Source organism: Tenrec ecaudatus, unplaced genomic scaffold, assembly GCF_050624435.1.
Source record: "Tenrec ecaudatus isolate mTenEca1 unplaced genomic scaffold, mTenEca1.hap1 Scaffold_306, whole genome shotgun sequence".
Taxonomy (NCBI): domain Eukaryota; kingdom Metazoa; phylum Chordata; class Mammalia; order Afrosoricida; family Tenrecidae; genus Tenrec; species Tenrec ecaudatus.
This window is the reverse complement of record NW_027459030.1, coordinates 246,057-261,444: the sequence shown is the minus strand read 5'-3', so window position 1 is coordinate 261,444 and position 15,388 is coordinate 246,057. Positions and strand designations below refer to the sequence as shown.

At 38.7% G+C, this 15,388-nt stretch overlaps 1 protein-coding gene across 1 annotated transcript; it reads right to left on the bottom strand.

Moving 5' to 3' along the window:
* Positions 1-14,167: 14,167 nt before the first annotated feature.
* On the bottom strand, positions 14,168-14,686 carry LOC142436462 (translationally-controlled tumor protein-like). The gene has a single exon (XM_075540100.1). The coding sequence runs from the start codon at positions 14,684-14,686 to the stop codon at positions 14,168-14,170; it is 519 nt and encodes a 172-aa protein (XP_075396215.1).
* Between the last annotated feature and the right edge of the window lie 702 nt (positions 14,687-15,388).

Genomic DNA, 15,388 nt, shown 5'->3' with positions numbered 1-15,388 from the left:
CACAAGGATCTACATATAACCTCCTCCCTGGGGGATGGACAACAGAAAAGTGGGTGAAGGGAGATGATGGACTGTGTAAGATATAACAAAGTAATATTAATTTATCAATTATCAAGTGTTCATAAGGGAGGGGGGAACAGGGAAGGAGGGGAAAATGAACAGCTGATGCCAAGGGAAAAAATCATATCATTGTGAATGAGCGGGAGTTCGGAGTGGAGACCCAGACCCATATGATTGTGATTGGTTCCCTCTTTCTATCCCACCTTCCCCTTATCCTCATGGTATCGCTACTCTCATTATTTGTCCTGACGGGTTTATCTCTCCTGGATTCCCTGTGTTTCCAGTTCTTATCCGTACCAGTGTACATCCTCTGGTCTAGCCAGGTTTCAAAGGTAGAATTGGGATCATGGTAGTAGGGGGGAGGAACAATAAAGAGCTAGATGAAAGTTGTATGTTTCTTCAGTGGTACACTGCATACTGACTGGCTGCTTTCCTCTCACAACCCTCTGTAAGGGGATGTCCAGTTGCCTACAGAGGGTCTCCACTCCGAACTCCCCCTCATTCACAATGATATGATTTTCCCCCTTTGATTTCTGATGCCTGATTCCATTGACAACTTGTGATCACACAGGTTGTTGTGCTTCTTCCATGTGGGCTTTATTGCTTCTGAGCTAGATGGCAGCTTGTTTATCTTCAAGCCTTTGAGATGCCAGACGTTATATCTTCTGATACCCGGTCATCTTAAGCTTTCTTTACCACATTTGCTTATATACCGCTTTGTCTTCAGTGATCTTGTCAGGAAGGTGAGCATCATGGAATGCCAGTTTAACAGAACAAAATGTTCTGGCATTGAGTAGAAGCCCAATGTCCATCTGCTAACTTAATACTAAAACTATAAATATATGCACATCTTCATATATAAACATATTTACATGTATACATGTCTGTATTTAGATATCTCTAAATGCCCTTTGCCTCCTAGTTATTTGCTCTATTTTCTATTCCTTTCCTCATGTCCCACTCTCATTCTCAGACTTCATTTGGGTTTCAGTAATTCCTCTTAGTTACTTTGCTCTTTGTCAAGGCCTACCTGGTTTCCCATTCCCTCCTTGCCATTGATTTTGGTTCCTTTGCCCCTGCATTTGTTAACACATATTTCCTTTCCCCCAAATCCCCCTCTCCCAGATACCCCCGGAACTGCCAGTTCCATTGTTTTTTCCTCCAGATTCTTTGTCCTACCTACCTTATCTAGATAGACCTACATAGATAATAATATGTACAAAAAATAAGACAGTACAAAGCAAAGCAACAAAAGAAACGAAATAACAAAAAGAAAAGCCTGTAAATCAGCAGTTCTCAACTTGTGGGTCGTGACTCCTTGGGGGGGGGGGGGGATCGAACGACACTGCCACAGGAGTCGCCCAATTCACAACACTAGAAAAACTATAGTTATGAAGTAGCAACAAAAATAATTCTATGGCTTGGGGGGGGGGGGTCACCACAACCTGAGAAACTGTATTAGAGGGTCGTGGCATTAGGAAGGTTGAGAACCACTGCTGTAAATAGTTCAAGGTCTGTTTGTTGACCTTTAGGAGTGTTTTCTGGTGGAGTGTGATGAGGTGCCACTCCTGGCCCCAAAGTCTATTTTTTATATTCCCTTGGGACTCAATGTTCTGCTCCCCTTGTTGTTCTGTCACACACCTTTAGTGTTTTGCCTCGGTGTGGTGGGGTCAGATTGGACACAATTCCCAGTGTCTCCAGTGTTGTTCCCCATCATGCTATGGGTCAGTGAAGGATGTTGTGCCATGTAGTGGGGCCAGCCCTATGGACCTCTCTATGCATTGGCTGCTCTGAGCTGGAATATCGTCTTCAGGACTTGGTGGCCCAGCATGTGCCCTGCTCTCCCTTTACCTCCTTCCTTTGCACCTGTGTGCTCTGATGAGACATGTCCCTTTCCCTGAGCTGTAGTTTCAGTGTGGTCCTCTGAAGTACATTCTTCTTGGTGGGGGGGGGGGTGGCGGGGAGACTGTCCAGGTAGTTGGGATTGTGGCCCGCCCCTCAAACCTCTCTATTGGTTCCCTTCTTCATGCTAGTATGTTTCATTCGTGTCATGGAGCACCGGGCTGAAGTCTGGCCCCTCTTTCCCTGTGGAGATAAACAATACCCTCCCCTTTGGTGGGTTAGTACCCCGTTGTCCTTTTTTTTCCCTTTTGCCCTCTCATTTTGAATTGGCTTCCATATGTATCCCTAGATTTGGTCTGACCCCTGCCATACTACCTAGACCTTGCCCAGGAATGTTTGTATACACTAGCTTTTCCCCTATGCCACTTGTGCATAAATAAAAATCTTGATTTAAAATTATGCTCAAACTATTAGGAATGCTCTTTATTAGTTCAGTTGTAAGAATTTAATTTTCTTTGTTCTGTTTTTGAATCAATACTCAAGGCTATAGTCTGGGATCTTCCTTAGTAATCTCTTTACATTCTATTAACTTTAATCAAGAAATACCTCTTTGTCATATGTTATTAATTTGATTTTCTTCCATCTTGATACCATGTTTTTTATTATGCCTAGTTTTCCAGATTAAAAAAATAGTATCTTTACTGATTTTAAATTACCCAACAACATCCCATTATTCTGTTTGAATAGCTTGCACTATTTTTCACATTAAGGATGCTTATAAGTGCCAAAAGACAGACCAGCATTTTTATGGTATTATCTTACTAGATCATATATAACAACCATCTGATATCACCACAAATTTCAGAAGTTTTACATCCATCTTGGATTCCTGGCAGTTCCGTTGATCTGGAATTAAAGGTGTCTCTGAGTTATTTTAGCATCATTTTATATTTGTGTCATAATGATAATAGTTTTAAAATTTGAGAGTTAATTTAAATGTCTCTTTTGTAGAATTCACATTAATATGCACATCGACCAGTCTGCAGACAAGTACTTGTTTTCCAAATTTGGGAACATAGACAATTCCCAATGTGTTTGTTTAATCATATTAATTAATATTCAGTCAGTTATTGAAACATTGTTTATCCATAATACTGTACAGTACATTTGAATTTTTTATGCAATTTGTTTCTTTCTTTCTTTTGTTTTTAAAGAACAGTTTCCCTTTTTTTTCAGGTTTGTTTCCCTTCAGCTTCTAATCTTTGCTTAGGCTTTGGAGATGGTCGTCGGACTGTACCTGTAGGTGTAAAATGGGGTGGGAAGGTTTAGACTTCATGTGAAGGTTCTGGGATTCAAGTCACTGGTTCCTGACAACCTTGCTGTGAGTAGCACAACTCACAAAATAACATGACTTCCCATACAGCTTGGGAAGCATATATGCACTAAGGCATTCGCTATGGAAATGTCTCTGAAGGCTGTGGTCTACATTGTTCTCTATTACAAAGTTCTTCATGGCCTTGTCTCTGGGCTCACAGCAGGCACAGTTCATGCAGCAAATAGTGTGTCTGCAGCCAGTGGCTTTCTTGGCATGACCATTGTTATGTCTTTCCTTTTTCATCGCTGAAGAGAGGATGTGAGAGAAAGGGCAGTCCCAGCTCCTTCATTTGTTGATGTCATGATAGCTCCTCAAATGGTTGATAAAAGCCCTAAAACAAACAAGTTTCCAGTCTTCAGTATCTCTAGTTAATATTTCCAAATTAACTTGTTTTTAAACTATATATTCAATTATTTGCTATGGAAGGTGTTGCTCCACACCCACACACAGAAAAAATATAATGTAGACGATGGTGTTTATAGTAGAGAGTTTCTATCATAAACTATTACTATAGGATACAGATGGACATTGGACAGTCCAAATGGGCAGTGATGTTTGCTATGTAATCAACTGGCAGACGTGTCACAAAGTTAGTAGAAAAGAGAATTAAAGGTAATGGAAGTTTTGTGCACAAATTCTGAATGGTGTTCATATTGGTAAGTCTATGAGATGAATTGAAATCTTTGGAGAAGTGAATGTAGATGGTTCGAGAATGACAATAATGACAAAACCCAAAGGTAGACTTTATGGAACACACAACCATTTGTCAAATCCTTATCAAATGAAAGTTGATCAGAACTTTAAGCTGCATCTTTCTTTTCACACATGTTTGAATGCTTAATCCTCAGATGAAGCTGAATATGTGGACTATTTTTGGACTCAGTGACTGGTGAGGGTGAGGCCGTGGATTTTACCACTGAAGGATGGGCACTGCTGGGTGTTTCTCAGAAGCAACTCTACAGAGATGTGATGGTGGAGACCTTCAAGAACTTAGTGATAGTAGGTATGAATAGCTTATTTCAAATTAATGCATTATTTACCAAATACAGGTGATTGTTGCCTCCATCACTGGGATAAGGGATAGGGATACCTGGTTAAATATGACAATAAAGTTAATTTTATCTCAGTTCTGATTATATCCAAAGTTTCCCATGATCACAAATCTCTACATATTACAGTCTGCCACTACTCTGTCAGTTTTGCACAATATTAAACTTCCATGATTTTATTATGGAAGCTACACAAGTATTTCAAATACTAGCAGTATTACCCATGCTAAACAGGTATCTGTGCAACTGTGCAACTTCCCAACTGAGCAGACTTGTAGTAAGGAAGAAGTGTTCCACTTCTGGAATATAAGCCACTGGTAAACACCGACTCATAATGGAACATTCTCTGATACAGTGACAGAAGAAGAGCCCCATGCAGTTAAAAATATCCAAAATCTCATTTTTCACCCACAGACCAGGATGTCAATATCAAATTTCTGATGTTCCAGTTACCACACAATGTGTACCACCTATGTAACCATAGTATTAGTGCATTTATTAAATGTTTGAAAGGGAAAAAGTAATTTATTTTGCAAATTATTCACACCTGCATACTTTTTGAAATCTTGAAAAATCAAAGTATTGAAACAGCTTCAGGGAAATGTTAATAGGACTTTTTTTTTCTGTCAGGAGCAGTATGCTGGTAAAATCTATTTTGTTCTCTCAGAGTAGTAAGAGAAATGTCATGGGAGAGGGCAGAAAATTCATTCAGGATCATTGTGTCACGAAAGCATTGACCAACTCTTTATGGAAGAAATTTTACTTGATAAATTTGTAAGTAAAAGTCTCAATTGCCCAAGAACATTCTGCACAAATGCCTGCCCTTGCATTTTCATTAATTTTAGACATTACTACAACACCTGTGTTCATGAAAGAAAAGAAAACCACATTCATCTTTAGTGTTACATCTGCCCTGTGCACCATAGCTTTTTAATTTGCTCTTCTAATTATGAACTACATATGTTACTGTTGTTGTTAATCTTCAAGGATGCTTAATTGCTAATTTCTCTTTGAACATGGTTAAAACATCAAAAAATATTTACACGACAAAGTATTTCTTGTCTCATAGCTACTTCTTGTCTGTGTATAATGCTGTTCTTTTTGTTTCCTACTGTGAACTTCAATATGCATAATTGGTTCTGCTTCTCATATGTTAATGATTAAGAAAAAACTAACCACTGAAAATGTAATGGTAAGATTCTTGAAAAATGATACAAGTACCTCCATATTACAAAAAATCTGTAAGTTTCTTGGAAGTGTAAAGCAAGATAACAAGAACCCACTTTTGAGGTGAGTGTAATTTATTTGAGAGAGAGCAATGCTCCAGATTTGAGTTGGAAGGATATATTATGTTATTTAAGTACATGTATGAGGAAAGAGACCGAAGCGAGCATTTTGACATTTTAAGTACATGTAGAGTAGATGATTAAGTACTCATCTAATAGCAAAATGAGGCAATTCAGAACCTGCCAGTGTCTCTAAAGAATCAATCCTTTGGTGATCTCCTTCTTTAATACTTACAGATAAGCCGCTCAGAGCCAAAATTGTCTTATCATCTTATAATACTCTGTCTTTACATGTACATGTAGGAATATGTTGTTTATATATATAAATATGTAAAGATATAAATGATATAAAATAAATATCTGTGCATAATCAACACACCGTCTACACATATAGATCACCTCATATTAAGTTGGTGTTCAACGTTCTTTTCACCAGCACTATGACTTAGTAGCCAACACCTAATTCACCTGGTGTAGTGGTGAAGGAAAAAAAAAGTCACTTTTCATCATTAGTGTTACATCTGCATTGTGTCCCGTAGTTTTTAATTTGATCTTCTAATTAGAAACTGTACACATTATTGTTAGTGATAAACTTCTAAGATGTGTTTAATTGCCAATTGCTCTTTGAATATTGCCTGCTAACCACAAGTTTGGCAGTTCTAAACCACCACCTGTTCCAAGGGAGAAACCTAAGGCCTTGTACTGCATTGAAAAGCTATCATCTCAGAAAACTACGGGTAAATTTTTACATGCACCTGAAGTGTTGAACTGAGTCATAATCCACTCAAAGTGAATTTTGAGACATAGTTGGTACATCAACAAACCAAAATCCATGAAAAAATAGAAATTATTCCAGAAAACATTTAATTCCATCTCATGTTATTGTAGATGAAAATAAATGTATGTTTGTATATATGCATATGCAGTCACAGAAACATAAGGCTTGTGGTGCATGATATTAAGCATTTCATTGCTAACTGAAAGGAGAGTGGTTCTAACACATCGGCCACACATTATGAGAAATACGATATTATTGTTCTGATAAAAATTAATATTCCTATCTACCTTATAGCGTCACAATGAGTAGAATGACTAAATTACAGCCTATATCTCTATCCATATATCTATTAGAATATAATATAAAAGCATATGCATTACAAATATGGTTGCATATACAAATGTATAACCTATACATATATTAATTTAATTACCAAAATTATGACTAAAGAAATGGCACTCAATATAAAGTGTCAACATTTATTTTAATAGTACACTTAAAATATTTATTGCAGATATATAGTTTTAATCCCTGTGAATTACTTTTAAATATTTAAATATATTTCTCATATGCCCACTTATATAATTTCTCCATATTTTATTAACTCACCAACCATTATGATTGTATCTGATATTTAAATTTATGATTTGTTAGATAATTGAGATAAATTGTGTATGTTTACTATCTATGGGCATAATAAAATGGTAAAAACCTTCTTTTTACCTGCTTGTTTTAGTAGAAAGTATTTGCCCTTGATATCCTCTAGAATATATGAAGTAAATACTATTCATGAGCTCTCCAGTCAAATTGGAATTCTTCCTGAATTAAAAAGACCAGAACACTTATATCCCATGGAACATCTTTGGGATGGAAAATCATTCAAGCATTTACCTTCACTACAGCATAACAAGCAATTTCATACTCAGTTCAATGCTGACAAGTTTAACAAAAATGGAAAAAACAATATGAACATTACAATAGAATTTCTAAAAGAAAGCAAAGGTGACAATAAATAATATAGAAAACTCCATGGAGATCCGTCAACACTCACGGATGATATTGAAATTTTCAATGGAGCTCAATCTCATGAATGCAAGCACTGTGGGAAGGCTTTTACTCAAGACACATGTGTCATTCAACATTTGAAAACTCACAGCAGAGGAATGTGGCAAAGCTTTTCTTAGAGCCTCAGGTCATACTAGACATATGCGAGTTTACACTGGAAGTAGGCCTTATAAACGTAAAGACTGAGAAAAAACTTTTACTAGATCTGCTAGCTTTACACAACATATGAGAATTCACAGTGGGGAGAGGCCTTATGAGTGTAAGGAATACAAGAGAACATTTACTCAATCCACAAACCTCAAAATACATATGAGTATTCACAGTGGGCAGAGGTTTTATGAGTGTAAGGAATGTGGAAATGCCTTTAATAATTCCTCAGAACTCAATCAGCATATGAGAATTCATAGTGGAGAGAAGACATTATTACAGTAATGAATGTAGGAACTAATTTATTCAATACTCACACCTCATTAACCATATAACAACTCAAAGTAAAGGGAAGACTTATGAATGTAAGGAACATAGTAACAGATTTAGGAATGTAAGGAATGTAGTAACAGATTTAGTGAATCCAAAAACTTCACTGTACATATGAAAAACCCATATTGCAGAGAAGCATTAGGAATTATGACAAAGCTTTATAACTCTTTAGTAGTGTGTGCGCTCAATTTTCTCATCTGCTGACTTCTATAGATGCAACATAAATTTTATGGATCATTAATTTTATTTATATACAAATATTTTTATGACCTCACCAATATATAGGAATTTGGTAATGTTTTATACACTATTTTCTAAAATTTTATTAAAGAATATATTAATAATCCTGTACCACTATTTTCTGAACATATATACTTTTATATGAATAAATACTTGTGGGGATCTAGCTGTCATATGGTATGTGTATTTATAACAAGTTAATATCAACTCGTTTTTAAGTAACTGTGAAATTCTGTGATCCAATTAGTAGTGTTTCAATGTAGTTTCTGCTGGAATCACACAGGCTACTTTCTGGATGAACTCAAAGTACTATTTTTGTTAGTGGTACCAGGAAAGGGCATTCTGGAGGTGAATCACTGTACAAAAACACCATATATGTTGAGGTGATGAATTTGTCTATAGCAATCAACTAGAACAAAGTCCAACATGCTTTAAGGTGTCAAAGACCCCACAGACAGCCTGGTCTCAATCTAGGACACAAGAGTTTTCTTTTGTTTTCCCAAGAAGAAAATATGACTTTTCATGATCCATGTAAATGATGTGGCTGCTAATCCTAGAAAACATGGTTACTGATTGATAGCATGTCCAATGCACTGTTACTGGTAAAAAACAGACTTGGACATGTGCTTCTGAGCCAGTGGGTCACAGTAATCAGCCTTGTATATTTCACTTGACTACCATGTCTAAAGTAATTTTTATCTTCTTTGCACCAGTTTAAGTCTTTTTATGCCCAAACAGTAATCACAGTGACTAATACTGGATAATTGGAATGAAAGATTTCTTTTGTTTTGTTTTTAATCATTTTATCATACAACTCTTATCACAACCCATACATATATCAATCGCGTAAAGCACATCTGTACATGCATTGCCCTCATCATTCTCAAAACATTTTTTCTCCACTTAAGCCACTGGCATCAGTTCATCTCCCCCACCTCCACTCCCCCCACCCTCTTGAACCCTCGATAATTTAAAAATTATTTTGTCATATCTTACACTGTCCAACGTCTCCTTTCACCCACTTTTCTGTTGTCTGTCCCCCATGGAGGAGGTTATATATAGATCCTTGCAATCGGTTCTCCCTTTCCACCCCTTCCTCCCTCCACCCTCCCAGTATTGCCACTCGTAGCACTGGTCCTGAAGGTATCATCCACCCTGGATTCCCTGTGTTTCCAGTACCGAACTGTACCAGTGTACATCCTTTTGTCTAGCCAGATTTGTAAGGTAGAATTGGGATCAGGATAGTTGCGGGGTAGAAAGCATTTAGGAACTAGAAGGAAGTTGTATGTTTCATTTTTGCTACATTGAAACCTTACTGGCTCATCTCATTCCTGCGGCCCTTCTGTAAGGGAATCTCCAATTGCCTGCAGATGGACTTTGGGTCGCCACTACGCACAGCACAGCCCCTTATTCACAATGATATGATTGTTTGTTCTGAGGATACCTGATACCTGATCCCTTTGACACCTCAGGACCACACAGGCTGGTGTGCTCCTTCCATGTAGGCTTTGTTGCTTCTGAGCTAGATGGCCACTTTTTTACCTTCAAGCCTTTAAGACCCCAGACCCTATATCTTTTGATAATCAGGCACCCTCAGCTTTCTTCACCACATTTGCTTATGCACCAACTTTGTCTTTGGCGATTATGCCAGGAAGGTGAGCATCATGAAATGCCAGTTTAATAGAACAAAATACTCTTGCATTGAGGGGGAACTTGAGTGGAGCCCCAATGGAATGAAAGATTTCTTATCCAACTGGGCATACTCAGGAATCTTGACTCCTCCTTCAAGATCCTGACTTCATTTTGTTTTCAATTTATTAGGTCTGATCTCGGCCCAACATTTTTGTATCTTCACTTCCACTTAGTTCATGGTTAATTGAGTTTATTTTTTAATGAGGAGGGTGCCATTTTATCACCTGGGGTTTCTCCAACCTAAACTTTCAAAATATTAAGGTCCAGTCTCCTGAAGGACAAATCACAGATCTTTTTTATTCAGGGAGTTTCCTGATATTTGTATATTTTTCATTTAGTCATTTTATGTTCTGGTGAATGCCAGGTATAGGTTTTTGTGTATGTGTGTAATTTATTGACATTTGCTCATTTCTCTTAGTTCAAAAATATCAGGTTAAGAAGTTTATTTATCTGAGATAAAAGACATACGTTTAAATTCATATTTTTGATGAGGAAATTCTCCACTCAGAACTCTTTTCAAATGATTGAATTTCAGGGGAAAACATGGCTGCCTGAAAGACTCTTTTAGCAAACTCAACCAATCTCAGTCAGAATATAACTATAACGTATATTATTTTTATTCTCTTTTTAAAAAACTTTAATCTCCCACCCCGCCCAGATAACCCAGAACTTCATATAACAGCAAATCCTTCAACTTGGCAACTAACCAGTGCTGCCATTTACCTCTTAATGACCTCCCCCTGATTAGAAGCGCCCCTTCCCCACCACTAAAACCTCAAGCCTCCATTCCTACTGGACCTCCATTTCCTTTCTGGGACCCCTGCATTGATGATGGCTATTTGGTGTGACACAGAAACCCAATGCCTCTCCACTATGTCCCATGTGACACTGACGCTTAAAGCTGCTAAACAGTGTCGCCCCCCCCCCAAAAAAAGGGGGTCGCTTTCTTATAAACACAGTAACATTGATCTGTTGCGCTCTTCATGTACTATATAGGGAATTGATATGTTAATCTTTTAGATTACTTACTAGATATACTCTATCTATACCACATTCACCACTACCTCAAGACACACCCCTCATTTTCTCAGTGACACCCTTTCACATAAACAATCAAGTACTAGAATACCTCTTGAAATTCCCTTTTCTAATTTATAAAAAAAACATTATACTTAGTCAGAAGACCACTTATGATTATAACATCGCTTAAACCCTACCCTTGTGCTAATATATCCTATTCTCTGTATCTACTCATCTATTAAGATTTCTTCATCTCTGCTCAACAATATTTAGTTATCTGTTATTCTCCTCTAACTCAAAGATCCAGCACCACATGACCTCAACACAGCCCTCAACCCTGCATACTACCTATATTTGAAGTAATATGCCACAACAATAATAAACTTCCATACTTAAGTAGCTTTATAATATATATATATATATATGTGTATATATGTATGTATATGCACCACATCTGGTATTTATATCTCTGGTTGTTGTCCTACATTTGGCATGAGTGTATTCCTATGTCTATTCAGAATCTGTGAAGATTTTCTCTACTCAGTAGAAATGGGTATCCAGAGAGGATGTACTGGTTACCCTCTTTATATTTCCCATATCACCATGTTTGAAGCTTAGCTTTGCATATCTTTCCCACCAGTGATGCCTTATTGTTGTGTCACTGGTTGCACAGTGCATCTCAGTGCTTGGGCAGCTATATCATGATGCTTCTTTGTTAACCCCAGTGGAGTAGGGAATTTAGCCCTAGTGGTGCTTTGACAGAAACGTTTGATAGCTAAGGACATGGTCTGTGTGCTACTCCTACCAGTTACTTCACTGGGAAGGACAATGATACGTTTACAGCCTGAGAAACCATGAAAGGGGCAGCTACCTAGGGTGCTGAATGAACTCCATGAGAGGGGTCTGTGTGGGGTCGTATCAACAGTTATACTCTGGGCTCCAAACAGAAAGACAGCGCTTGAACACAGGTCTGCTTTGCATTGTTTGAATGACATTCCAGAGCACATTCACCATGCCTTACTCACCATAATCAGGGTGTCATAATTCTGAGGTCTTGTTCACCCTCTATCTTTTTGCCTTCACTGCCTTTGCAGTTGGTCTCTGGCATGCTTTCCCTGATGCAAATCTCATTTCCCTGAGGTGCGTCTTCTCTGTGTCAGCTTGGTCAGGCCATGATACTCAGTAGATTGGCAATCATGCTACCTTGTAAATTTGAAGCCCTTGTTGTGTGAAGGCTTATTTGTTGGTCTGTGATCCCAAATTACTCTAGCAAAGAAGATGAGACTGCTACCATTGAGATTTAGCGCATTGGAAGTCCTAGAGAAGAGATCTTCTCAGTCGTACATGGGAGATGTGAGTGAATATAGAGCCAATAGAAGGGTGTTAATTTTTCTTATATATTATGGATATTGTCTTCCATTTGTATAAGTCCACCAGGGTGAGCTTATGTGATAAACCATGTCACAAATGTAGGTTGGAATACCAACCCTTTATCCAGTAAAGGACTAACACCTCTGGTTGGATGTCACCCTGATGGATGCCCTGCACGGTCTTTTATTTTATCTGTTAGCTAGGACATGTGTTAGTAAGCTTGTATGCACTTTCTCAAAGTACACAAGGAATGAGGGAGCAGAATAAGCACTAAGTTCTCATAACAAATGGCCTTACCCGGAAACTCAAGGTGTTGGTCCTTGAGAATGATTTGTCTTCACTTTCGGCAGTCCATGGTGCTGTCAATGTTTTCTGCCATTACTATATTCTAACACTTTGATTCTTCTTCAGTCTTCCTTTCTATGCACTGAAGAATGTATAACTTTCACATTCCTTGGTCACAGGAAATTGAAAATACTGTCTGCACACTTCTTTAATTTCCTTTTCTCAATTGTGTTTTAAATATATTACATGCCCTAAATCAATGACACTACAAGCAGAAGAATCATATGCTCCAAGGGGATGATTGATAAAGTTATCTGCATTAAAGTAAAAAAAAATCTGGAAGGTGAGAAGAGGTGAATAGAAAACACAGAGTTAGGGGTGGATGTGGGGGTCACACTTAACCCTAGCTCAATCTAAGAACAATTAGTTCTTATGACATTGCCCTGATCAGTATGTGCCCTTTTGAAGGAACCACAGGTGTGGGTGCTACAGCAAAGTGTGGTGAAGAAATGAGATGGTATCTTGCTCTCAGAAAGAATGGTGTCTGGGGTCTTAAGCTTTGTTTTTAAACAAGCTGTCATCTCAGTGTAACGTCAACTAAGTCCACATGGAGAAGAACACCAACATGCTGATCAAAGGATTGCCAATAGTCACATTCAAATCTAAGGAGAGAATTGTATCAGAGTTTAATTTTTTAACTCTGATTTTGAGAAGGCTGTGGATGACATTTGAAGGCCAAATACATTTGCGGGTTCTACACAAGGAATAAGCTTCTGGTGATTTCTCTCTGACCATAAATAAGGGATGGGAATAACCTGGTTATCAGACAGAGTATTAGAGAGATGATTATAGCAGATTGAAATAAAAAATCTGACTTGAAAGTTAAAAACTTGTTATTTGATCTCCCTATTGATACACTTTCACCTTAATCTTGTTTTTTAATACTTTCTGGTTTTGGTTTCCAAATTGAGTTTATTTCTTTACTGTTGTTGTTATTGTTGGCAGCCTTCTGAGTCTGTTATGGATCTTTCTATACATATTTGGTATATAGAACCCAGTGTGGGTGACTCTATAGAAACTATAGCTACATTAAGGGTTCCTGGTGGGAGATAATGAGGAGTTGCTATCAAGAAATTTAAGCAAAAACAAACAAACAAAAAAGAAATATAAGCCAAAAGAAAATGTTTGAAACTGATAGTCATTTGCATGACAAGATACAACTATTGAATGATGTGATATCTGGATTAGTTCTCAAAATGGTTTGAGGAAAAAGAAAGAATCAGAAAATTCCAAGGCTTCTGCAGGCATACTTTAAAATCCTCAAGGTAACATCTTTGCTTTTCAACACTTTTTTTTGTTGTTGCATTTCCAACTCTTTATTTTAGTTTTGTTTAAATGCATTTTATTTTTAGACAACCGACACGACATTTTTTGTGTTTTTTTCTTTAAAAAAAAAAGCCTCTGCTCCAAAAAATCAAGGTCACCGCTCCAAGTCAAGGTCACAAGTCCACGCAGAGCTCATGATGGCATCAGTTCCGTTTGTCTCGGTCCTGGTGTCCTGTGGGCGGACCGCAGACAGCTAGGAGGAGGGGCGGTCGGGCGGTCGGTCGTGCGTTGCCCACTGTCAGCACTTCTCCATCTCTAAGCCGTCCTTGAAGAAGATCATGTACGGGGTCCCGCCGCCCTCGCGGTAGTCCAGCAGGGCCACCATGCCGTCGGGAATCGTGTTCTCGCCCTGAAAGAACTGGTACTTCTTGAAATTGGCGAGGATGTGCTTGATCTGCTCGGCAGCCCCGGTCATAAAGGGCTTCATGCGTTCCGGCTTCCGCTCCTCCAGCTTGCCTTTGAGGGATTTCATGTAGTCCTTGATGTACCTCTTGTAGGCCTCCTTGGTGAAGCTGGTCTCCTGCAAGTGATGGTTCATGACGATGTCCACGTCGGTGACCACCTTGTGCTCGGGCCCGTCGCCCTCGGGGCCTTCGGCGGATGCGTTGCCGCCGATGAGCGCGTCATAGATGTGGCCTTGGGCCCTGCGGACCATGGTGCCCTCCACTTCCAGACACAGCCCGCCCGTGATCTCCCAGATCTTGTACACGTCAGAGAACAGCTCATCTCGGCTGATGAGGTCCCGGTAGATGATCATGACGGTGGCGAGAGGGCGGTGGCTGCGCTGGCTTCGGGCAGCTCGGAGCTCCAAGAGGACAGCGCTGAAGGGAGCGAAAGTTACAGTTGGCGCTGGGGGAGGGGCGGCCGGCGCAAGGGGAGGGGCATCTGGCAGAAGGGGCGGGGTGCTTTTCAACACTTTCAAGATGTCTTTTGAAGCAGATTTATCTACTGTCATGGTTCACTTGATCTCTTGACTTCTGCTTCCATGGGCACTTATTGTGCATGCAAGCAAGATGTAATCATTGACAATCCCAATATGTTCTAAAATTCTCATTATGCTATGTATTGGTCCAGTCACATAAAATGTAACTTTCTACCCACCCCAATGGGAAGAGAATGACTTTCTGTTTGTGAAACCCTTACAAGTGTTGTATTTATTTCTTTCATAATGAGCATGTGTAACAGAAAGCATACAAGTCTACTTTTGGGGTGAACTGGGTGTAATCTATATTGAATTTTGAAGATATGGATTTACTTGCTGTATTCAATATAAACAGGGCAAACAGATTGGTATGTACTGCTCACTCTCTATCTCTTTTAAAGCTCAGTACCTATTCGGGGCCCTCATTGTGTTTAAATATCTTAATTATATGCAGAGGTTCATTATCTGTATCAACTTTCTGGGGTCATAATTCTTTGTAGTGTAGTAATTACGTAATGATGTCAGTTTTAGAGTCTG

Excerpts from the sequence above, each read along its gene's own strand:
- LOC142436462 (XM_075540100.1), bottom strand. The coding sequence starts at position 14,686 with ATGATCATCTACCGGGACCTCATCAGCCGAGATGAGCTGTTCTCTGAC.